This window comes from Scardinius erythrophthalmus (genome assembly GCF_964197995.2).
Source record: "Scardinius erythrophthalmus genome assembly, chromosome: 8".
Classification (NCBI taxonomy): Eukaryota; Metazoa; Chordata; class Actinopteri; order Cypriniformes; family Leuciscidae; genus Scardinius; species Scardinius erythrophthalmus.
In genome coordinates, this window is record NC_138228.1 from 42,040,725 (window position 1) to 42,064,457 (window position 23,733).

General features: G+C 37.3%; 1 protein-coding gene across 1 annotated transcript in view; it reads left to right on the forward strand.

Annotated features, from left to right (window-relative positions):
- The window catches only part of nectin1b (nectin cell adhesion molecule 1b), a gene marked incomplete at its 3' end in the record, with an annotated part of 250,842 nt that overhangs the window by 174,913 nt on the left and 52,196 nt on the right, over positions 1-23,733 (forward strand). Inside the window, exon 6 of the mRNA XM_081372830.1 lies at positions 9,276-9,423. Coding sequence (XP_081228956.1) covers positions 9,276-9,423 — 148 coding nt within the window. The remainder of the gene's footprint in view (positions 1-9,275; positions 9,424-23,733) is intronic.

Consider the following 23,733-nt stretch of genomic DNA (forward strand, 5'->3'; position numbering starts at 1 on the left):
GGACCCTAAGACTTGGGTCTCAGCAAAAAACTCCATTTTGCTCTACATGAATCTCATTGCTGTCTCGGAGAAGATTGGAGATATTAAATTTGTGATTTTTCCTTCCTGGATCAATTACATAAGAGAGTGTCCATGATAAATAAAACAATAAATATTCATATAAATGTCCAGGTTAAAACACACATTATTAGTTCTAAGTTTTAGTTCTCTTTGAATTCAAGTCGGATTGTTTCTGAAAAACTTTTAAAATATTGTCTTAAAAAAAAAGAAAAGAAAAGAAATTAATGTGCACATCTTATAATTATTCTCAAAACAATATATATACTTTTCAAAATACAAAGCTTATTATTATTATTATTTATTTTATTTTTTTTCAAACGTCAATAAATAATTCAGAAATATTATTACGTTTTTTGGGAGCAATATGCTTTGGTTGCACATAATCATCCTGCTCATCATAGAAGACATCATTGTATGTATGAATTTCATTGTTAATGTATTTTTGAGTATAGAATATGAGCAACATACCACTAACTATTTTTTGGGATGTCCCGCCTTATCTGAGGCAAGAAATCCCATAAGAAAGAAAAATCATCTTTTTAATATCTCGCATCTTCAAACCTGAAGCACAGGTGTTCCATAATCCAGATCCTCAGGCATTGATCAAAAAGATCATACCTTAAAGTTTAATGGAAAAAGTTGTTTCAATATATCCTGCGTTCCCTCTCCCAGCAATGCGTTCCCAAGTTTAATTGAATCTTCCAGCATGCATGGCTTTGCCACTGTAACACCATCCTGCAGGGGCTAATTGAATTTCCCTCTGTATGCTTAGCTATACATTTTGAGAACTGGATCGATTTTTCCATCCCTCATAGAGCTAGGTGTTGAACAAGGTAATTAATAAGAATTGCCGTAACAAAGCCTTGCTCCATCTCTCGCCAGGATGACAGAGTAATTTCAGCCTTTTCAGGAACATACAATTCTTTACACAACTGGACTTTTTGATTTTATCTTTTTCTCTCTCTTTAAAGTGAAAAGTTTATTTTGTGAATTAAAGGAGGAAAAGTTTGCAAGTAGTGTTTAATTACAAAAAGTAATTTCCTTAATGACTAACAATACTGAGTGCAGTTTACTCTTAAAGGAACACTCCACCGTTTTTTGAAATAGGGCTTATTCACCTTCTTTCCTACATTTAGATAGGTGGACAAATGCATTTTTGTCTCAGTGCATGCATTGTTTTAGTTTGACAGGGTCGGTGCTAGCTTAGCTTAGCTTAATGAATGGAATCCTTTGTTGCCAGCTAGCATATCTCTGCACCCAAGTAGCAGTGCTTCGTCTGTGCTTCCCCCTAATATAGTCCCAAGTCAATATCTGCATAGGAAATCGCCTATTGTTAATCTGCATTGCTATTTGTACTCGTTGTGAATACGCAGGCCACAAGAAGTAATTAGGTGGTTTTTTTTTTTTTTTTTATCACTTTTACTCAGGACATGCTAGCTAAAACAATGCATGCACTGAGACAAAAATGCATTTGCCCACCTATCTAAATATAGGAAAGAAGGTGAATAAGCCCTATTTCAAAAAACGGTGGAGTGTTTCTTTAAAAACAAGTTTAATGTTAACAAGTCTAAATACCTTACCATATCTAATATAAATTAAATAATTTTTTGACATTAAAGTGATTTTTGCATTGTTCATTGAATAATACTTTGCTAAGAAAAAAAGCAAGAGAGAATTTTTAGTTTGTTTGCATGTTATTTTGTTTTGTATTGGTAATCCAGCATGAATTCATTTGATCATCCCAAAAGCTTTTGCTTTTAAATGTTCTGATTGGCTTCTTGGTGAGACACTCCCAGTATAGAGTCAGAGTGCTGCAGTCGTGACGTCAAATCCGATCCACGTCGATCCCTCAGAAGTTACGGTTATTTTAAATGTTTTTTTTTTTTTTTTTTTTTTATTATAAGTAAAATAATTTCTAACATATAAATTACACACATCCATATCGAAAACGCAAATTTTGAAGCTGTTATTTTTATAAAAAAAAAAAAAAAAAAAGTTTTATTATAAATGTTTATAATAAGTAACTTGATAAGAATGTTTGGGGTGTGTGTGTGTGCAGGTTACGTTGTAGAACAAAACACCCAAGTATTGTCAACTTATGTTTGCCATAGCTCTTATTTTACTAATACATGTAAATACCCCATTATAAAAACCCTTCTCGAGGGAACCAGTGGCGGGTTTTGGCATCATCCCTGTACCCCTCTATTTTAAAAGAGAAAATCAGAAAATTACAGTATCCACAGTGTATCTGAGGGTCCTTAACAGAAAAACTGCATTTGAAATCTTTTCTTCATTGTGTGTGTTATGTTATATAACACAAAATGATGTCTGGCTGCTGCATTAAGGCAATTGAAAGCAAGCCCAAAGGGCAACTACAGTTTTAGGAATAAAACTCGTTGCAGAAAAGCACTTTCTCTTTCCTTACTGTATCTTTTATGCCCTTTTTTCTCAGTATGTTGCCTTAAAATGATCTGCAGATTGGGTAAATCAAGTGCCATTTTGAATAGGAAACAAAAATGCAAAACTCAAGTAATTTATTTACACAGACACACACATGCACGCACACACACACAAAAAAAGGCCAGTGAACAAAAATATTATTTTTTTCTCTCTAAAACTTCAGTTGAATGGTTGAGCTTTGTCAAAAACAGTATTTATAAAAAAAATATTTATATTTTCCCATCATGCTGATGAAAGGGTCCAAGTTTTCCTGATAAATAATGGCATCTAATTACAACCGATCAGAATCAAGCATTCAGCAGATATATAATTACATTTTTGACTGTGTTTTATGGTTTTAGTTGTTTCTGTTGAGAACATCAAGACTTCTGAAGGACAGACCATAATCGTCACTTTAAGGGGGGATAAAGACATTTGATATGTTTAAAACTATTTACTTTTCATAATAAGTTAATGCAATAGTTTATCTAACATATCCACACTGCAAAATATGACATCATTAATACGTCATGAGGACATACAGGGATAATGTAAATCCAGCTGGTTGTTATATATATGCACAGAATAAACCCAGACGGGTGAACATGGTCTTGCATCACTCTGAAGGGGTTTATGAAAGCAATAAGGTATGAGAGGCTGTGCTGTATCGTGAATAAGTAACGGCTGACGGGCAGCAACCCCTTCAGCCTTTACTTATTCACGATACAGCACTTGCCTCGAGTACCTTACTGCTTTTATAAAACGGTTACCACACAATATTAAAGTAAAAAAAAAAAAAAAAAAAATGTATTAGTGCAACTTTCATGAAGTTAAATCAATAAAAGCATTCCTTCCGCTAGAAAAAAATAGTCCCTGACCGTGAACAACAACGTTCCAATATGTAATATACATGAAAGCTCAAATAAAAACAACAAACCGTTCTCAAACTTTGTCTCATTCTTTTTATTTTTTACAACACAATATTTGTGATTTCCTCACACAAATAGGCATTGCTCATCTCTCAGCATGAGAAAACGTTTATTCTTTTGTTTATTCCGTTATTTTCTCTCTGCACTAAACTAAATTTACATAGCCTAAATAAAAACACAAGGGCACATATTTTGATAGATAACAGTTAGGTCTTTAATCTATTTGATTAATGTTTTAATTTAGTTGCTAAAATGCTGCCTAACAAGAGATACTTTTTTATTGTTGTTTATTTAAATTTATTTTAACATCTCCGTTTATTGTGCATGCATTAAATATTTGTCTCATTTCAATCGGCTAAGGGTGACATTTTTATATTATGTAAATAATTAGACATTAAATATTGATCTGAGTCAAAATATTTTATTAGCTCTTTAAATGCAAAGCAGTTGCTAAAAGAAAGTTCAAACTAGACTGACATTTAAGGGATATGGTACAGTCATACCACATGGTATTTCACCATATAAATAATTATGGGGATGAAAGAAATTGATTTGAGATGAAAATCGTTTTAAAATCATACCTGTTTGTTATCTTATCTATTACAGTGTACAAAACAATTGTCGCAAAATGGCAGCAGCTTATTCCATTACTTTAAGCTATCAAAATAATTTAACCAATTTCGGCGTAATGTTTTTAAGCTATAAAAGATCAAATTAGGCCAAAAAAAAAAAAAGAGTTTAAGTCACTTACAGGCAACTTGATTGTACTTAGAAATTTAAGGCAGCAGCTGAATTTTAAGTTGAATTAGTTTGTCTCAAAAAAATAATAAATAAAAAATACATGATTTCTGCTTCCGATGCTGTTAAAAATATCTGAAGGACACTGAAGTGTGGCATATTTGCGGAAAGTGGCAAGCATTTTTCCCTCCAACTGGAGGTTTCAGACAGCATGACTTTTAAGGAGCCAGCAGGAAGCACAGCGTCTGAGGTCAGCGCGGGCCCCAAAAGTAGTCCTCCCAAAGTGACATTTAATTGCTTAAACTGTCCGCGCTGAGTGTCAAGCACAAAGTGTGCGCCGGTGTGGGGCGGTTTGTGGGTTTGGGGACATGTGCTGCCATTGTTTGATGTTATGTGAAGTGGTGCTCCGAATGTCCATCATTGTGTTCTAGAGAGAGTCAGCCAAGCGATCAGAGGCTATTGGGGGGAAAAAAAACACCCCTGGGACAGATGCCTCGTCCTGTCAGGAGAGACAGTCATGGTCAGATAATAATGAAGACATCATGGGGGTTATAGATAGGAGTCTTACACAGTAGAGTCTTGAAAGTGTTTAGAGATTCTCACAGCACTAGGGGAGCAGCCATTGATTCTGCCCCAGGTTTGCATTATTGAGGTTGGCAGATTCTGTTTGAGGTTGGAATCCTAATGCAGCTCTGCCATTCAATTCGGGATCTCTGGAAGTCATTGTGCCTTGATGTTTGATGGAGTACTCAGCAGTTAAAGATTCATGAGAATGCATTATTCTATTTTCTGCCTTCCTTTCTAGTACTATTGAATCAGCGAGTATGCATACACATTTTTTTGGGCAAGTGTGAAACTTTATAAATCTGTGTTCATGATCTTGGATCAGCCAGTGATTGAGGATTAGAGTTTAATGAAAAACACTGATTCATCCAAGGACAGATCCACCCTTTCTTAGCAACAATGACAGTCATATAATTAGATCACATCATATCTATATTTCGTATCACATATTTGGGACATGCCAATTACTTGTTGAAAGGGAATAAAAACTTTTTTCTAGACATGTAATATCAGATCCAAGTGTGTTTCTTGGCTTGAACCCCAGAGTTGGTCGCTAGACTTGCAAAGAGAAATTCACTTTAACACCAGTCTTACATTTAAAACCAATAGAGTTAGAATTTGTCAGTTGTTTATTCTAGACAGCAATGAGAATTAAAAGAAAATGCAGACTCAAGTATCTAAAAAAAAAACAAAAAACAACTCAGTAATCCCAAATGTTTCTCCTCTACAGCAGGGTCCCTCGAATCCAGCCCTGTCCTGCAGAGTTTAGCTCAAACCATGATTTAACTCACCTACTGTATCTGTAATTTTCTAGCAAGTTTGAAGACCTTGACAAGCTTGTTCTGGTGTTTTTGATTAGGATTGGATCTTAACTCTGCAGGGCAGTGGCACTCCAGGACCAGATTTGAGGAACCCTACTCTAGAGTTTCAGAAGAGATCTCAATAATGCTTCAAACTCTGCTCAGATTTGCCAAGATACCAAATGCTACAATCAAAAGTCAGAGATTACATTACGAACTCCAGTGTTTCTCATCAAATTCTTTCCGAGACAACCATTTTAATTTTAAAGGTCTATACCAGGGGTTCTCAACTCTGGCCCTCGAGCTCCACTTTCCTGCAGAGTTTTGCTCCAACCCTAATCAAACAGACTTGAACAAGCTAATCAAGGTCTTCAGGCTCACTAGAAAGGTACAGGCAAGTAAATTTGATCAAGGTTGGAGCTAAAGTGGACCTAGAGGGCCAGAGTTTAGAACCCCTGCTCGATACTCTCTTTCTGCGTGTCTTATGCTGCGTTCACACCAAACACGAATAGAGCGTCTGGCGCGAGTGATTTCAATGTTAAGTCAATGTAAAGATGCGTTTATGCGCGTCTGGAGGTCCTGCGGTGCAAATGAGGCGTTTAGCGCAGCGCGGTGGACGCGAATTCGCCTCATTCGCGCGTCCAGCGATACGCGCATTACGCGCAAATGATTTTATTTGGTGCTTTTTGTGCATTCACGCGAATTCGCGTCTGATGCCCGAGTTGAAAAACCTGAACTTTGCCGTCTGTTCGCGCCGCATTAACCAATCAGGAGCCTGCTTGCTGCTGTCACGTGGTGAAGTGATGGGATAAACTCCCGCCCAGAGTCACTCATTCAAAATGGAGTATAGCAATATAGCAGAATATAATATTCAATATAGCAGTTAACTGAGTATCAGTATCAGTCATAAGTGAATACTAGTGAGTATCACTAGAAGGAGCACCAACAGTGGTATCCGTACCACAGTTTGAAAAACATGGATAGTTTTTCAATATTTAATATACTGTATTTAAAATTTCATATACATTTTCTAACCGAAGACAGATGGACAGGCGCTCTGCAGCTGGGATAGATTGCCTGTAGTTGGTGTCCTGAAGGGTGATCCTCGCTCTGATGCGATAACTCTCGATTAATACTCGATCAACATCAGCCATCTTGCAAACAGACAAGCGGATTTCGCCTCAGACGCGCGTCAATTTCGAAACTTTTCAATTTCAAACTTTTCAATTTCGTTCTGAACGCGCGAATGGATTCAAAATGTTCAAGCGTCCAACTAGATGCGGTAGACGCGAATTTGACGCGCTATTCGCGTTTGGTGTGAACGCACAGTTAGGGTTATGTTTAGTTCTGTTCAGTTTGATTGTGTTTTAGTTTTCCATGTTCTCGTTTGCCTGTGTTCTAGGGGTCGTTCACATGACACCGTTTTCAAATAAAAACAAATCACCTTTTTTATGTTCTTTGGCCGTTCATTAACTCGACAACGGCATTTTGGGTGTGAACCAAAGACGCGGTTTGAAATCGCTGGTGTTTCTGACATCACAAACTACCTTGTAACAAATCACGTCAACGAGTGATCATCAAGGAGTGGATCTCTGAGCTGGTGCGAGTGAGTGGAGGTGGGCCTAATTTGCATATCCACATAGAACCGCGTATACTAAATTAGGGAAGGGTGTAGAGTTAAATTCGAGCTATTTTAAGGCATGAAGAAATTGTTTTCAAGGAAAAAACGTAAAAATATGTCCTTTTGGTGATCAAAGATGAGTTTTAAGGGATTACATTATTGACTACAGGGGGGCTTTAAGCCCTTAGTTCCCTTTGTTCAGTGTTCATTCTCTTAATAAAATTAAGAAACAGTGACAAATCTGATATTTCAGTGAATTGTACCTGAGGCCTCCATGAAGTCTTTTGAACTATGAAAGATCAACCACTGAGCAATACAATTTTCCTGGCTGCAAAAGCACTTGCATGTAAATCAATCCAACAACCCAATCGATTACACTCAGCACTCAGTATATGACAGCACAATCACCCAGAAAGCCATGGAAGCACACAAATTCTTGCAAAACAAGCCAGAATACCATTAAACAGCAAGAATTAAAAGTTATTTATGATACGAGCGATAGAAATATATCACCCCAGCCACAAAGAGCTTTTCTTTCGCTTATTGTGTTCAGTTATATTACATTTCTTGGCCTGGTTCCTGTCTACAATAATTCTGTCATCTCCTGTATTTAGTGATTAAATCTAAGTTGTGCACGTCTGAACATAATTTGGATCGGTAGTCTAGTCTACAGTATGTAGACAAATTATGACGTGATTGACTGTAGCACATATGGTGCCACTGTGATCACTCTCACCCCCTGCTGGATATCAATCACATTGCACCGCTTTTGTGATATCCTTGACAGTAGAATGTTGACATTTGCTGCCAACATTGACTGTTTTTGACACAAACTAGAGGCCAGTCATAAAGTCAGAAACAGCTGCCGCAGTCTTCATAACATATTTGCCCCAATATTCTGCCAAAAAAAAAAAAAACAGTGGCTTAACACCCACGAACAGCTGCTCAGTTGAGTTACATGAGCGAATGTGCATTTGCTGGAATCCATTATGTCTTGATTGTTTTTGCTGCCATTTTTGCATAAACAGTAAGATCTAAAAGTACAGTCCTATCAATGGGAGCAGGTAAGTTCATGCACTTTTACTGAGCCTACATGCTAAAAATAAAAATTAATATACAACATGATTCTTTTAGCAGATCTTATACAATATTTATGTGGTTGGTTGACTGCTTTCTCATAACAACCTTATTTACTTAGGAAAAAGTTAATGGCTCAATCTAGCTAGAAGCTAATATTATTAGCCTGTGGGGATCACCGCACTGCAGTATAGCTTTTGTGTTTTATCCGCTGAATACAAAGGGAACTGCTGCTTTCAGCTCTGATGCAAGGATTACAGAAGAAACCTTTTTACCTTCACACCTCAACAGCATTGACTGAAATTCACACATATATTTGCTCTCAGTCTCTAAGGTTGTGAGAACATAGCCTCTCGCAACCTTTGAGACAATGATGTTTTAAAGTGTTATTCATCTTGCCTTGCACACGTAAAACTGAAAATGTTTGTGAAAGGTGTTTCTTTTTTGTAGTGTTCTGTTGCTGCCTGCTTTACTTGGTATGGATAACCAGTTGAATAGTTCACCTAAAAATGAAATAGTTGTCGCCCTGATGTCGTTTAATGACTTTATGAAGAATACATTTTTGAGTGCAACAATCACATCTTAAATTGCATAGAATCAAGTCCTTGCCCATTTTTTTTCTCTTTCAAATAGACTCGGATTTACGTCAAAATACGGAAGAAAATCTCTGTCGCTATACTTCCTTTTCATTGTTGTGCTTCTAACACTGCCATCATCTTCTTTAAGTTCTAACCTACCAAGGCAAGTACCATGCCTTGCATAACACTGACTTGTATGCTGCTTTCATTGTGGAATATGTTGTCAATTTTAGGTCTAATTGTTTGGCGAATTATGTATTTGAGTAAAAGAAGTAAACAGAGAATTCCACCCTGCGTTTTCTTCATGCTACAGTGTAAACACCGTGATGTTTTCATTATCTGTGGTCAGCTGGAGCTGTGTCAGCATGGATCCTCTCATATTTGTGATTGAAATGGTTTATTTCTGGTGGGATGAATCAAGCACTAATTGAGATAATTCACAATTCTCTCTCTTTCTGTTCTCCTGCAGAAAAGCCGATGCCTCAGGGTCCTCCTGGCGGTATATTTGGCGTCTTGGGAGTGGTGGCGGTTGGCGGTCTGATTGTAGGAGTGGTGGTCACAATATGTATGGTGTACAGGAGAGGAAAGAAGCCCCGTACAGAAACAGACAACGATCTGTAAGTACTTCCCTCACAGGTGACATTGATTGTGGGTTCTTTTTGCAATGGCCAATTTTGTCCCCACCACTTAATAAAATAGCTTGCACTGCTGCAGGAATCTATACAGTAACACAGGGGAAGCATCAAGTAGAATTTGTGGGATTTCAGTGAAATCACAAAGCAAAATGCAAACACATCTGTTCCTGCTGCTGATCTAAATCCACAGACATAGAACTGCAGTCCTGGTTTATAATGATAATAATAATAATAATAATAATAACAATAAATAAAATGTACATCAGGACTTCTAATAATTTCTAATCATATGTTTTTGTCTATATTTCAGTTTTGACTTGGAAATGTTTTTTTTTTATGACATTACACACACACACACACACACACACATTTGTATTTGCTTTTGAAAAATGAAAAATATCTGATCAGGATAGACAAGCTATTGTTACAAGGAACATTCAAATTGATTACTGCAAAATCAGCAGTAATGATAATCAAGTTATCGTGACCTCTTACTGCTTTTTACTAAATAAACACAAAAGAAACATTTAAAAAACACTTAAAGGTAGCACAATTATTAGAATTATTAGGCAGCAAAAAGAAAATTATACAAGTGGATCAATTTTGAAACACAATATATATCTATATATGTTTTTTTTGTTCATCCGTTATGATCATAACTGTCAATTATCGTATTTAAATATGGTTGTCAATATGGGTGAAACTTATGAGTATATGATATGTGTGAAACAATTATTTGAGTGAACAATAAGAGTGAAACTTTTAACATTATTACTATAAACATGATATAATGGAAGCTTGTTTCCTCAACTCACAATTGCTAGAAATAAAGTCAGAATTGTGAGATATAAATATCGTCAGCAAAGATATTGCAATAATATTGCTAATATTTGATGTCAGACCTACTTGGAAATTACCAAGTACCCTACAACAGGTTCGATCTGTGGATCCATACATCACATTTACTATTAACAAAACAGCGAAAATGCATTTGAAATAATGTGTGGATAACCGTAATGAACTTTTATTAATGCAGACTGCTGTTGAGGGTTGAAGAAAGAGAAGGTTGAAACAGTAATGCAGAGCCTGTCATTGTCGCTAAGAAGATTTACACTCCAGAAATGCCAGTGACCCAGCTGGAGTGAACATTTAAGACTTCAGCGTTTGTCTCTAAAAGTAGGCCTATTACTCTGCATATCATCCTGCCGGGCTACTAGGTACCATACTGAAAGAAATACCTTTGATACTTTGAGGTCATCACACTTAAAATATTGAAGAAAGAAGCATTTATGAATGCGTCTCTCATTTTGCTGTTAGTGGATCCACTTGATTGCTTAAGAGCATGTTACCTATTTGTTAAAGAGGCTTCCTGATTGCTATGTAGACCTGATTTGTCCATTTCTTGGTTTGAGAGACAGGTGTTTCAATCAGGGCTGATTGCAGGAGGCACGTCAGATTAGCACCAGAACCTGTCAAATCCCAAAGCATGACAGATAAACAGAACACTTGACAGTCGGCGGTTTTTAAGCGCACACTTCACAAAACTCAAGGCTACATGGGAACTTGGAAAGACCGAAAACTTTGGCCTTGATGATCTATAGGTGATTACCAGTATCTATGGTTGAGAAGGTTATTGTAATGATAAGTTACGATTCTGGGCTGTGTTCCCCCCAAAAAAAAACTACTGTACAGATCATCTTAGAATTACAGGCTGTTTCCCAAAAGCATCGTAACTGAAGAAGTTATAAAAAATTGTCGTATCTCTTCAAGTGATCTGGAGTAATCATAGAGCGCTGAGGAGACAAAAACAAATGGAACATCTGCAAAATTGCATCTAATAATATTGCATTTATTAAGATTTTATTTAATTTAAGTCTGTAATTAAATGATTGATACAATTAATGCAATAAATACATACAAATATAAAAAGTTACATGAATAAGTACGGAGACAAATATTTATATTTGAAAAATTATTCTATTTATTTTAGAATCAAAACAAAAAAAAAATCCAAAACAAGATATATTTACTTAACTAGATTTATAAGATAAAAAGATTTTATATTATTATTATTTTATTAAACGTAACAAATCTAAACAAATTTATTTACAGGTTTATGCAAAAAAAAATATTAAAATATCAAATACTGATCAAGATAATGTTTTTTGTTCAGTGCTTACGGTCAACTATCTTATCCGTAGATGTATTAATTAATCTAGGCATATTAGCAATATCTTACATTCTTACAGTATGTAAGATTTCAATTGATATTATTAAAGCAGTACTGACAGCAGATGGTGAATCAACCAGCAATATGTGCATCATATAACACTGACTTTTGACCTGATGTGGTCCAGGGTAACTCAGTCCTGACAGTCTTTCCTACTTTAATTTGTTAAGCCGAGACTGCCGAAACATATTTCACAGGACTTGCAACCCATTCCCAGCTAAGTATTCCTCGAGACCCTTCCTAAAATGCTCAATTAGTCAGCCAAAATCCAATGTGGCCACTCTTCTTATTAAAAAAAAATATGAACTACTGAAGATTAATGTGTGGACATATGTCTTTCTTCTCTGTCATACTGACTGAGACGTGGACACCCTGACTGCTTCCCGAGCGGGTCACATTAGCAACCTCTTAAGTCATGCTTCAGAAAAAACATTGAATCATAGGTACTAATTTTTAACCCATACTGAGTCACTTGGATCAGCAAAAGCACCATATTACAGTTTATCCCCATTTTACTTGTGATTATTAAAGTTAGTGGTAATCTGTCCTTCTGAGAGGATAATTAATTCCTCGCAGGAGAGTGTTGGCTTCCGTCCTTCATGGGAATATCGCCCTGGCAAACCAGTGTGAGGGTGCATGAAATCTGGCACAGAATCCACCTGAGTTCTTAATTACATCAGTGATGAAATTATGATGCTCATTTGAGAGACCCTCTCAAAATCCATGCCATTTCATTTTGTGAATTATTTTGGTTTGGAAGCAGAACTAGGCATCAGATGCTCTGAAGAGCGCTGGTCTGTTCAAATGTGCGAAGCATCCTAACCATCCAGTTATTCAAGGACATTGGAATTAAATTACATGCAATTCATTTCTTGACTTATAAAATACAATAAAAATGCATTTTGAAGGGCATGAACTAAAAAAAAAAATGATATGGTTCTACTGTCCTGCTGAAAAAAGGGGGGGGAGAGGTCTCATTTAAATAATAAACCTTGACAAGAAACAAACTTAGGTTTCACATTATTTTGATGGTCCCTTTAACACATTCTGTTGACTATAAGTAACGTTGCACCTACATGTCTACTAACTCTCATTGGAGTATAAGTAGAGTATTAGTAGACTTGTAGGGTTAGGGTTAGAATAAGTTGACGTAGTTGCAAAGTTACTTATAGTCATGTTCATTAAGAGCAATCAGACATTAAGCAGACAATCTACTAATACTCTAATAACTGCTAGTTGACATGTAGTTATGACGGAAGTCATTGTAAGCTTTTGAGGCTTTTTTAAGGTTTTGGATAGTAATTGCTTCCCGACATATTTAGTAACACTTGAGTCATTACTAGTGGGTTACCATGATCTTCACTGATACTGATCCAAATGACCAGTAATCCCTTGAGTTATTACTAAATTACTAAACTTGAGTTATTACTATCCAAAACCTTACAAAAACCTCAAAAGATTACACTGACTTCAGTCATTACTAGAGTTATTATGCTTTTCACTTTTGAATACTGTTACAAATAATAAGTAATTCCTTTAGAATGATGTAGTAACATATGAGTCATTACTAGTGGGTTACCATGATCTTCATTTTAGAATGAATTATTCATTATGCATTATTCATATTAATTATGAACTTGTAAATAGTAGTTCTCAGTAGTCCTCTGGGAGGTATATTCATGTGTTTTAAACTAAATGGATGCCTTAGTTTCATCAGCCATTTGCTCCTGGATAACCAGCCCGATCTCATGAAGGGCGTATCTATACCACGAATTATATTTCTCGTGCCATTTATATCCCCAAACTAGTTTTTGCGTGCATATGATACGCAATTTTCGCATACATATATGATACGCACTTTATGGCGTGTAATACGCAAGCACTCCACACCCCTAATCCTACCCAAGGGGTTTACAGTGTGTAGCATATGCACGCAAAAAAACATTTTTTGCCTTATAAATGGCACGAGAAATAAAATTTGTGGTATAGATACACACTTTCATGAGATCGTGCTGGGATAACAGCACATGTAGGACTCTTAGCTGTTTGTTTGCTTCCTTCTGCTGTCCCCCTGTGATTCAGGATGTGTTATTTTCCCTGCCTAAATGTAATTTCTTTTGTTTGCCATGACTGTCATTATTTATGAAGGAAAAATAAGGGTTTTTTCAAATCATCATAATTTAACTTAGTACTTTTGTTTTCCCACAAGTATCCTGAATTTACCACCCAGCAGTAAATGGAGCACTTGTGTTTGTCGGCAAATGTAAATCACCTCGTGCAGCTGCAATAAGTGTCAAAACGAAGCGCTCTGCTGTAGCTCTAACACACACCCAGTCGCACCCTTTATCTGTGTCAAGAGCCAATCCGCTTCAGCCGTCCCAGTGAAACGACACCTAAGATCGAGTAGTCTGCTGAAGACCTGGCATCTCTCTCGCAATCAATCCACAGGCCTAAAGAGACAAATAAAGCACACTGATTTTGTCTCAGAGGAATGAATTAGGAACAAATTAGGCTCTCTTTCTTTCTCTCTCTATCTCTCTCTCTGCCTGTATCCCTGTCTTTGTCTGCTGCTTTGCTTCAGTAACCACTCTTTCTCTCTCTCTCTGGATCCTAGCATTGCAGTGGCTGATAGCTGTGTGACAAAGCCAGAGGCCCCTGGGACTGAGGCCCCAGAGAAGCCTGAATCCCCCACCAGGAAAGTAAAGGCCACGGCCTACTAGTCAACCTCCTTTCCGAATTCCCCCTCATAGAGTCTCTGTGTGGCATGATGGCCTAGCAGCGTCCGGTGAGCTCTGTGTGAGCAGCATTTGAGCATGATTAGGAAATATTGTGATGAATTCCACAAAAGACCAGTGGGGGAGAGTGGGGAGTGTGGTAACAAGGGGCAATTCATAAGATCATCAGATGAACCAATTAGAAATGTGCTACTGCCGTGAAATCACTACTGTACGTGAGCATCGCCATTCTGCATGGAGCGACAATAGAAATCGACAAAAGACTCTTCGTACAAACCCAATGATTTTCAGGCCCCCCAAAAAAAACAAAAAACAAAAAAAATCTAACTTTTTAGGTGAGATAAAGTTTAAAAGGTTCACACTTTACAACAAGGTTCATTAGTTAGCATTAGTTAACTACCTTGGTTAACATGAACTAAGAATGAACAATACTTGTTCAGCATTTAATAATCATAGTTAATATAAATTCTATCTATGATGTGTGGTGACATAATGATTTAATTCATTTGCAAAATATAATCTGACGTTGATGTTAAGGGATGAGTTGTAGATTTTGGTTTGTATCAGACAAATCAAGGAATTATATCAAAGTCACCAGGCACAAAATTATATATAATAAAATAAATGTTGATAAGTCTCAGAAAACATTTCTATGAAGTTATTCCTTATACTTTCAACTAATATTTGTTCAACTTAAGATTTGACTGTTTTGACCAGACCACAAACACAGTAGTTTTTGGATGACTTTGCAGTAACCAAAGACGAAGAAAGGCCTAAATGATGTGTGCAAGCTACAAAATTAAGCTTTTTGAAGTGTGCACTTTCATCATGCACTCTTTTGATGAAAAGTTATTTGTCTTACAATCATTCCTCAAGAGATTTCTCGTTTAGTTTTACTTCTAAAACAAAAACTTCTTTATAGTAGTAAAGTACCTCACCCACACTGAAAACTCTGCTCAATATGCTAAAACATGTCTCCCTGCCTCCGTTGGTCTCTTTTCTCTCCTTGTGTTGCCTTGCAAGCATGTATTTGTCTGCATGTTCAGAATACGTGTCCCTGGTGAACAGTAGTCCTCATCTGCTTGTTGCCGGTGTTTCAGTGGTAGAGCTGTTGCTTCAGTGCTTGTCTATGTTTGTACTTCTGTTAGGAACCTTTTTAACTTCATTAGATATTTAAAAAAAATGAAACTTGCTCAAAAGATGTTTCAAAACATTGATCGCAAGTACAGCAGATTTTGTTGTGATGGTAAGGATATGAATGGTCATGACACTTTTTTAAAGAAGTTAACACAACATGATAATTGTCAGCCAATTAACCTTTAAATTATTTGAATAAAATGCAAATATTCTGATCTGTTTGGTAATGACCTAATACAGATTATTATCATTATCTTAAAAATTTATCTTAATTAACATTTATACAGTGACATTTTTTTTGTATTAAAGTAAAACTTAAACAAAAGTAAAACTATTATAATATATTGTTTATTTATTTATTTTTTAATCATGCTGAGAGAGAAAGATTTCTTCTCTAAGTGAGGAATGCTTCTTTATCTTGATCTTCCTTATGTTTCTTGATCATTTAAAATTAAGAGTTCATTCTATAGAGAGGATTGTGTCATTCAGTGTGATGTTTATGCACTGATTAAAGTTTAATAGAGTGGTCTTGAATCAAGGTGAAGTACAAATCAAAGCTTTCCAAAGTCTTGACACAGAGTCTGGCTATCTTTAAGAGTCTGGCACATCTATAAGAGTATGTGAACTCAATGCCTGTCAAAGCTTTTACATGACATGTGTAAGAAATAGTCAATTCCCATAATTTTCAGTCCTCATGGAGGCCTAAATGGCACAGCGGTTGGTTGCTGATCATGAAAAGCACTCCTGGCAGCTCAAAGAGTCAGTCACTGAGATTCAATTCTCAATGGATGGGCAGTCTGTGAAAACAGATAAAGGCACAATGCAGTAAGTCATAATTTTCATCCCTTGCGATGAGTTTGTGATAATAATTCATTTTATGTTGACACAGAGGTATATAATCGATGCAGTCTATTTCCTTGATTCTAAATGTGTTCCTGTGTACGATAATAATGTGGCACTATTTGATTTTAGAGAGCAGTGTGTGGTATTGACTTCTGACAACAACAGAGCTGAAGTGATATTAAAGGCTCTGCTGCAATAATTTAACTTCCGGGCACTAGCAGAAAACATGTTACAGTGACAGTGCTATGACAGGGTTTATTATAAGCCCAAAACAACAATATGGATTGGCTTTGGGTTCAATAGAAGAAATTTCACAGCACATGTAATTATATAGGCTATATATATATACTGTATATTTGTACGAATTCATATGACCTTACTCGTACGAATTTGTAAGATTTTTGGTAAATCGTTTCCCATTTCATATGAATTCGTTCCAATGACCTAGCCCTGACCCCGCCCCTAACCTACTCATCACTGGGGTTTAGACAAATTGTATGAATTTGTACGAATTTGCCACCTCGTATTCACTCGTACAAATTTGTACGAATTGCTCGTGAGATAGCGTTAGACAGACATATACTGTAGATACTGTAGATTAGTTAGTTAGTTATCGTCTAGTCTGATAAAGGAGACACATCATAATAAGATCCTAAATATAATTTCCTAACTCTTTTAACAGTAATTCTGAATCACAGAGGATCCTATCTGAGACAAAGAGCAGCACATCATTGGCTACTCTATATCAGATTGTGTTCCCCCCCCTGTTGCATGATTAGAAGTGTCATTAGCATTTAAATTACCAAATAAGATAGTGATCAACAGAGATCAATGGAGGTGCCGGAGACTGGCCTCACTTCACATCCGGGCCACGGAGATTTTTGGACCTGAAGTCATGAAGAAACACAACATAAACTTGGCTTTAGCAACCGGCTGAACTGCAGCTCTGATTGTAAGAATAAAGGCAAACAAACAAAAAAAGACATCATATTTAAACCCTCTCTTCTTCTCTACAGATTTAGTCGCCCTCGACTGATAGCCTCACTTCCTTTGTCAAAGGATCACAGAAAGTAATTTTCCTTCTTTCTCTGTCTCTCCTCCCTTCTTCCTAACCCTTTCTCATAGATTACTCTTTTCAGAGCAGGGATTAGCTATGTTTTCCTCTCTATCCCTGTCAAATCTCCCCTCTTAAGCTGCCCTGAGCTTTTCGTGGCCAACAGACCAAGAAGAAGGGCAGGTCGTGAAGGTGGCCAGACCTGCACTTCTATGTTTCCTGCCAAAAATGGCTCGTTTCTCGAAAAACATCATCGTTCTTGCGGGTTCAAGTATATGGATGCACCAGTCAACCTGTAGGGCTATTCATGTCAGAATACTTTAAATCCTACTTATTGGTAAACTGGATTCACATTTGCATTAGACATAAATCCTCAGTTTGTTTCTAATGCACTCTGTGTCCAAGAATGTGTTTACTCTGAGATTTGCATTGACTTACTGTAAATAATTACTCAGATATTGGCAAATCGTTTCTTATTAAGACGTGCGGTCAAAAAACCCCATCTAAATATGAAGGATTTATTTCTCTACATAATGGCTTATAACTCTTTCCCCGCCATTGACAGAAATTTTCACTGTTATTTGTTGGGGGGCGCTGTGACACATCTTCTGAAAGAGTATTGAATCTCCTGATCAAAAGACATCTAAAGAAGAAGCAGAAACAAGCGATAGCCTATGTAAGCAACTTGATATATATAGAGTGCTTCTCAATTCTCAAATTGATGCTTTCTCGTTTCCTCGCTCATCCGTCCTCCAGCCTGTGACCCGGAAACTCATTGAATTCAGCCATCTTGAATGACATCTCAGTTCGTTATTTGCACCGCGAGGAGGCGAGGAACGAGGAGTGAGGACTCATAAGCGAGGATACACAGGTGTATCCAATGCGGAAGTCTTCCTTGTCGAGAAACCTGACACACGGATAAATTCTCCTCCCCCTTCACATCTGTCACAATGATTTTAATTTATGATTCACCTTTGCAGTTTAAATAAACCATATATCACACATGTATCAACAGGGCATCTTGCCTTATCTTCATCTTTTATTTATTAATTTCTTAAATAACCATAGTTTAACAACAAAAGGGCAGATCCTTTGAGCGCAGCTGATGAGTGAAGTGACGCTCGAGTGATCAAGAATATTCCAATATACAAAAAAGTTTTCCTTCGATTCCTCCGTCCTCATTTTCTTTCCTTGTAGCCTCCACTCGCATCCTACAGGGTGAGACACAAGGAAACGAGGATGCACGAATAAGAAATCAGTAGCACCCTTAGAGAGAATCGAAGGACGTGATATCATGAAGTCTTTGTCTTGAAGGTGGTGTATTTGTGCACTTAATTAAAATATGTTGATAGAAGGAATAATTTGGCATGTTTACACCTATGTCGTGGTGTAAAGTCAGCAGTGTTTTTCAAATAGCTTTGTGTTTGTGTGTGTGTGTGTGTGTTTGTTTATGTAATCTTAATGGTTTAATTACATCTAAGTGTCAAAGTCTATAATGATTTTCCTTCTAGGTGATCAACTAATTTGCTAAAAGCTATTTTCCCTTTAATCCAGTTATTTTCCTTCTTATTTAAAGAATAATTAAGAATCATTGTCTTAAAAAAAAAGATTTGGTGTACAACTGGTGCCATTTAAGCCAATGCAGTTGAAATGCAACAGACCTGATATCACTGAGCAGAAACATGAGTTATTTTCCACTTGCTGTGTCTGGGGCCTTTCTTTCCTGGTGGATTTTAGTTGCCAAATCAATTTTTCAGCTCTGTGATTCATTCCTGGTACACATTTGAATTAAAACACTATTCTGTGTCTCTGCTTGATGCCTAATAAGGGAAAAAAGGTAAACCACTGTGTACCTCATAAGTCTAATTGGATCAATAATTAGATCAATTTTCTCTATAGAGCGAGCGTGTGAAATTCAGAATGGGATCAAAGAGGGAGTGATCCTTTTCTGCGAAAAGAGATGCTGGAAAGGAGAAAGTTTCTGAATTATTTAGCTGCCTTTCATTATTCTGTCCCTTTGAAGAAAGATAATGGTGCATCTGGAAGTGACGCTGTCTGTCAAGGCTTATCCCTCAGCAGATATCTGTTTCTCTATCTCTCTCTCACACACAAACACTCTCTAGCTGTTCTGAAACCTAGTGAGCTACCTATATAGACAGCATTTGAAATTCTCAAAAATGAAAAATCTGTCCTATATATATATATTTTTTTTTTTTTGTGGAACACAAAAGGATAATTTTTGAAGAACATTGTGGCTAGTGTTTTCAGTATCATAGAAGTGAATGAGGACTGGGCCTGGGAAAGCTCCCAAAAAAAAAAAAAAAAAAAAAAAAAGAGTGACATTTAAGCTGCCATTTATGTAAAATCTTGTCATCCAATAATAACAAAAAATTCTCCCTGCCCATTATAAATGCATAGAAAGTAGTGTACGTTTATTTTCTGTTCCATGGAATAAAGACTTTGTTGTGAACTATTCCATTAAGGCTTCATAGGCCCATTCCCAGATGCATTTTGGGGAGAACCTTAAAGCTACTCGTAATGTAATGTAGTTTGACTACAGTCAAGCTACTCTTTTGCAAAAAAAGTTGGCTCTACTACAAGTTACTAACAAAATGTAGTTAACTATCTCCTCTAACTAACGCCTTTTAACTATTGCCCCCCAATCGCCTCTAAGTTGTCGAAAAACGACCAATGGAATTGGCGAACTTCATCTTCCTCTCCAGAGGACAATAGCCCACACTCCAATGCAGCTACTAACAACTGATCTTCATCCAGAGCGCCGAATGACACGCTGTATCTCCCACGAGAAGGACTCGTGCCATCATCCGGCATTTCAGCGAGCTAGAGGAGAGCATGAGCATGAGCTAGAGCATGCTAGAGGAGTCTATGGGGACTGGTCCGGCGGAAGTGCTCCGTTGTCAGATACTGGACTGGGTAACAGCAGACCGGATTCGCGACCGCAATGCTGACATGGTCATGCTCTCACAGTGAGAGCATGGACCATAGACTATAAAAACAGATGGACGATGCCCATTCACTCTCTTCCATTGGTGAAAAGTGAAGCCACCAAATTCCTAATATGGCGCTGTCATCTTGTGCAGATTTGGGACCTGTTTCTGCGCAGTAGTGAGCAGGAAGTAAAGCCGCGATATCAAGATCCCGCCCTCACTTCCACAGAAATGGTTAATACAAAATTTACTGCGTGAAATAAAGTTATGGACATGTAGAAATGAAAGTTTCCACCCGAAAATTCCAAAAAAACTCTGTTAGTTCCTCAGTGACTACTTCATTTAGAGATGCTGTCAATCATGACGTCACATTCCCGTTTTTATAGCATCAAATAACTAACTAAGACCAAACTCATTTAAAAAAACAAACACTTAAACTTAAATCAGCATGATAAAAACTACCTAAAATGACAGAAAACATCTTTGAAAAAAATGTATTTGAAGTGTAATTTGATTGTTTAGTTTCCATCACGTCCATTAGACTTCTTGGGGAGGCGGGCTTTATGACCTATACTGGGACCAGCCACCGGGGGGCGATCGAGACGCTTTGGCTTCACTTTTCAGCACTTGTGCGGCACGCTTGGCATGAACCATCCACGAACACCAGACATGTGAGACGTACGATTTAGATGAGGACAGGAAATGACTGTATCCAGAAACACATGGACGGAAAGACATCTTTAAAAGACACTCGCCGCCCGTGCTTGCTCTGTTAGGGAAATCTGGGGAAGCGTTCCTAGTCAAAAGGAGAGGGACTTCAGAAGCACCCAGTGGGGAATCGCCGCACTTAATTATGCTAATGCTCTTTTTTTTTTTTTTTGGAATGGCGAATCCACAAAACCACTGAATGCGGCCTTTCACCATCAAGAGAGAATTCCTCTCATATACAAGCTCTTTTAGATCAAGTGAGACACGATTTTTTAGTCTTCGAAAAAATGTTGAACTTGACTGACAGATAGGGAACTCCCTTCTTTATGTGACATTAAAAACAGTGATGTTTTGTAATGCTACACCAACTTGAGTTGCTGAAAATGTAATGATGTTCGGTATGTCATAGTATCGTGGAGCCAGATCTTCAGACTGACGGCAAAAGGTCTGGACTCCATGGCAGCTTTCATTGGCAAAGACTGATCAGAAGATGTCTGACTGACATGTAAAGCAACCTATCACAGTTTGTTTTGTTCCACGTCATGTTTAGGGGTGTGAACATGTAACGTCAATGTCCCTACAGCAGGGAACGGCAACTGGCGGCCCGCGGGCCAAAACTGGCCCGCCAGCAATATTTTCTGGCCCGCCGGATTATTATGGAAGTCCTAAATGCTGCACAAAACTCTTCCAATACTTGAGAAAAGCCGTAGTCGCGCGGCGATTTCACCGCCGCATACTGTGTGAAACACACATAGGGAATCATGCGGCGCGGGATTACATTTTAAAGTATAACTGTACGTTCAAACTGGACGCGAATAGCGCGTCAAATTCGCGCCTGCCACGTCTAGTTACGCTTGACCACTTTGTGTCCATTCGCGCGTCAAAAGACTGTAGCGGTCAGAACTCTGGTGTACTTTGGACGGAGCGGGCGGTCTGACTGACAATAGCCCATTCCAACACCTTTTGACAGCGTATCCGCACTTAATTCGGACCACCTGTAGGCTACACCTAGCTCTGAGGAGCTGTTTGGTACTGAAACCATTGTCAGCCAACAACATTCTTTTTTTGCAAGGATGTTTGAAATAGTTCGGCAGAAAATAGCCTACTTCATTTGTCAGTAGGGCAATATGATTTTCGTTTAGGTTGCTTAGAAATTTGAGTGATAGGCTGCTTTTGTCCTATTTAATTTATGTTATTTATATTTCATAATTTTTTTCTTTGGCATTTTTTTCTCTGCTGACAGTAGGCCTACAATGTTAAAATAGCGTAATATTTATATTGACAGACCTCCTTAAACCTTAGGTGTGTATGTGTGTGTCCCGAATAAATAATAATAATAAAAAAGGAATAAAGTTCCAAAGTCGGACTGTAAGCGAATGAGGCATGATTCACACCTTTATTAAAATGGCTGTAATCTGTTACCACAATAGTACTTGATCTGTTTTAAATTATTTCCTTGATATATGCTTAAGGTGTTAAATTCAAAATAAAAAATCAAAATTAAAATTAGTCTAATCCAGTAATAAATTTTTTCTATTTTTGATCTGAGTACAATCAGAAAACCCGTCGTTATTTGTTTTTTCATTTTAGTTCAGGAAATAAATAATGGAAAAACAAGTAGTTTTTCATCTTTTTATTTTTGGTTTTAATTTGAAAAAACGATTGAACGAATGATCCACGGACAGTGACGGACCCATCATATTCTGCGATTATAGGCCTATATAAGAGTATTTAATTTGTATCCATAGGCCTACTCTGTGTAGCTGGCCCGCCACCTACTGGCAAAAAAAAATATTGGCCCTCGGCCAAAGTTACTTGCCGACCCCTGCCCTACAGCAACAGACTGCCAAGTAAAATAATTGGATGTATTTTATGAGTCTATGCCATGAGCTTCACATACTTTTGAAAATACAGTATTAAGCTGATCCCGATAAGCGCTCATTGTCGCAGTCGTAAACATAAAGGCTTTCTTCTTCCATGAGAGGGTTTGGGGTCAGGGCAGCTTTGTTTTAAGGCGGACCATTAGAGCACGCGTCAGACACATTGACCAAACATCCTGTAGAATTTAACCATCAGATGATGACTTTGAAACTCCTGAAGTGATTCCAATTATGTGTGCCATATGCATTAGACATTCAACCAAGTCTTCTGTTCAGTTCATGTTAAAGCACTGTTTCTGTGCTGCATTGAGCTGCTGCTTATGGAGAATGTTCCAAATGTTTGGATGCTCCCTGGAAGTTAGCATCACTTGACATTTTTTTTTTTTTTACTTGGTTTTTGGATTACTGCAGAAAATAAGCTTTGCAACTAACAAAAGTTTATCATTTTTTGACAACTTATATTCATTTTGAAGCATTATTACAATCACCAGAAAAAGCTAAGCATAGGCTATAAACAAACCACACAACACTAGCATGACTTCGACATCACCACCATTAAGCTTCCAACAACTCATTCTATCTTTATTTTATTTATTTATTTGAGTAAGAATAGTTTGCAAGAGCACGAATATAAACACAATACGGCTGTAAAAGCAGACTAGCAAGTAGATGTGTTTACCTGTTCAGATGATGGCATTTAATGTCCCTGAAAGTGTCTGCAGTCTCATTTAGCCTCTTGTTAGCAACCAAAGGCAAG